Source organism: Penaeus monodon, chromosome 14 (genome assembly GCF_015228065.2).
Source record: "Penaeus monodon isolate SGIC_2016 chromosome 14, NSTDA_Pmon_1, whole genome shotgun sequence".
NCBI classification, from domain to species: Eukaryota; Metazoa; Arthropoda; class Malacostraca; order Decapoda; family Penaeidae; genus Penaeus; species Penaeus monodon.
The window spans coordinates 15,019,939-15,022,438 of NC_051399.1; the positions used below are offsets into that span (position 1 = coordinate 15,019,939).

General features: G+C 42.6%; 1 protein-coding gene across 1 annotated transcript in view; it reads left to right on the top strand.

The window, feature by feature from the left end:
• The window catches only part of LOC119580594 (protein FAM193A-like), a 46,149-nt gene that overhangs the window by 33,404 nt on the left and 10,245 nt on the right, over positions 1-2,500 (top strand). The window contains exon 11 of the mRNA XM_037928704.1: positions 1-251. This exon is cut by the window's left edge and continues 203 nt beyond it. Within this exon, the coding sequence (XP_037784632.1) occupies positions 1-251 (251 nt within the window). The remainder of the gene's footprint in view (positions 252-2,500) is intronic.

The window sequence follows — 2,500 nt, forward strand, 5'->3', positions numbered from 1 at the left end:
AGCGTCTGCCCCAAGCTTCAGCAATCGTGAACCTGCTGAGCGTGCAGCAGCTGGTGGGGGTGAACCAGGAGGCCTTAGCAATATCTTGAAGGCGATGGACACATCCGGAAAAGAAAAGGACAAAGGGTCACAAATGGTAACCATAAGAAGAGTGATGGACCCTAATAGTGCTGAGCCAACAGTTACCATTACTCTGAAAGGAGAACAACCAGAAAAAGATAAAGTGCTCTTTAAACTAATTAATGGTCAAGGTAAGATGGCAGACAGCGTTTGTATTTTCATTATGAGATATAGCTACATGTATGCCTTTTTCAGTTAGTAGGTAGATTGTTTAGATTTTACTCCTTGGATCCAAGTGATGTGACCATCACATCATGAAAAAATCTGGGTCGAGGGGCAGGTGACAACACGGGAAAATCTGGCTGTAGGCTGGGTGATACCAACCTGCCATCGTGAGCATTGCAGCAGGAGACCAGGGTGATGGAGAAGACTTGCCACGAGTGCACAAACCTATTGGGAGGTTTATTTTACTTATTTGGCGATTTTGCATTATTCCCACTGATGTAAGAGTGGAATTAAATGTCTGCGAGCTGTGACTGGAAGAGGGCCAGCTTCATGAAGGACAGTATTTCCTTGTTCAGCATCATATACCTGATGTAGTGAGGGGTGACACAGGTTGTTTTACAGAAAATTGGAAAAATGATAAAAGTAACATAGTGTTTCATAGAATTATTTTTCTTGCACTTGACTACCCTGAGAAATGATTGGAGTCTATGCAAAAAAAAAAAAAAAAAAAAAAAAAACTGTACAATGCAAATCAAAGGGCAAATACGCTATATTGTAAAATGGCCAAAAAGCTAAAAACACTTGTGTGTTAAAAGAGTAAATAACTTTGCAAATAAGAAGCACAGACTCTTGCCACCATATACATGTGTTTGCATGCGTCCAGCCTACAAGCAGCCACCCGCAGAGCAGCCACTCATGTAAGCCTAATGCCTGGACTTTTGGTGATGTGATTGCTGTGATGCAATTCATTGGGTTATGGATCCTTAACCCACAGTGACAGTTGCTTTGGTGTGCCATACACCCTCCTTTCCGGATGGTATCCATAGTGGTGAGTGGCAGCTGCCAGTAACCTCCATATGAGCCACACACCGTAGGCAACCAAATCAGAGCATATGCACTGATTTCATACCCCTTTGATATCCTTGGGAGTATATCGAAGATTTTGCTTTTGAGAACCAAACATGATGTTTTATGTGCTCATAAAGCTAAAATGTAATCTTGGCCCTTGTTGCAATTGTTGGAAGTTTTAATATACAATACAGACTCTGTAACAATGCCATATGTGTTGTTCTTAGTAACACATTTGCTAAGATATCATGAGGGTTCTTCTTCTTCTTCTTCTTCATCTTCCTCCTTCTCTTTCTTTCTTTCTCCCCACCCCACCCCACCCCACTGTTGATGGCATCACTGGGCTGTGTGACAAGCCTCAAAGCACCTGTAGGTGCAGAGACCTACATTGCAATCAGGGCAGAAGCTCCTGCTGCTCCTCTGCCAACCCTGTCCTAAACACCAACGGCACCTGCACCTCCTGCCATCAGGGATTTTGGTGATGGCATGCTGTTGCTGCTGTATGGCCCGCCTTGCTGTAACTGGTGGTCATGTTATAGTGCAGTTCCTGATTAATACAAATGGAAAGAACACAAAAACAATAATAACAAAACTTACTAGTTGGTCTCCTTGATGATTAGATCAAGGAAATCATCAGTGAAAAAAACAGCTGAAGGTCTCCAAGGACATGTTCTACACATCCATGGTTGGTGACCTTGATCACAAGACTGCCTTGGAAGTTGAAACGCTTGGGGAGATTGTAATTCCATTGCCAGAGAAAGTTCCTAATTGCTGGGGTGTTCCTCTGCAACAGCTTGGCAGCCAAAAGGAGAGGGGCTAACTGCTGTCGAGCATGATGTCAACAGTGTCCTTAATCCTATTGGGCCACCTTTCATTGCCATTCTCCTGGGAGAAGTTGAAGAAGGTGAGTGACCAGGTGGAAGACAGTGATCGATGCGATGGAGGGCACCCAAGCACCTTGGCAGAATGTGACAATGAAGTCAATGGCTGAGTGTTGTCAGTATCAGAGGAGGAGGAGCATCTTCAAGTGATGGCAAAGCAAGTAATGAATGAGGCACCTCTATATATACCGGAAAATTCCTGCACTCTGACCTGCCTCTGCAAATGCTTAGCCACAACGGAGTGAATTAGTAAAGCTTGTAACATTTACCTGTTTTAACTGTTCTGTAAGTTTGCGTAAGATTTTTTTTTTCTATCAGTATGGATGCTGTTATTTTTATTATAGACATTATGATGAATAAATGTTATAGAATAATTTTGAAATTCAAGGAAGAGGATATAAATAGGTGGGACAGGTAGTACTCGTAATTGGCTCATTGATGACTTAGTACTTGTGGAGCTATCTATGAATTAAACCCAGTGTTCA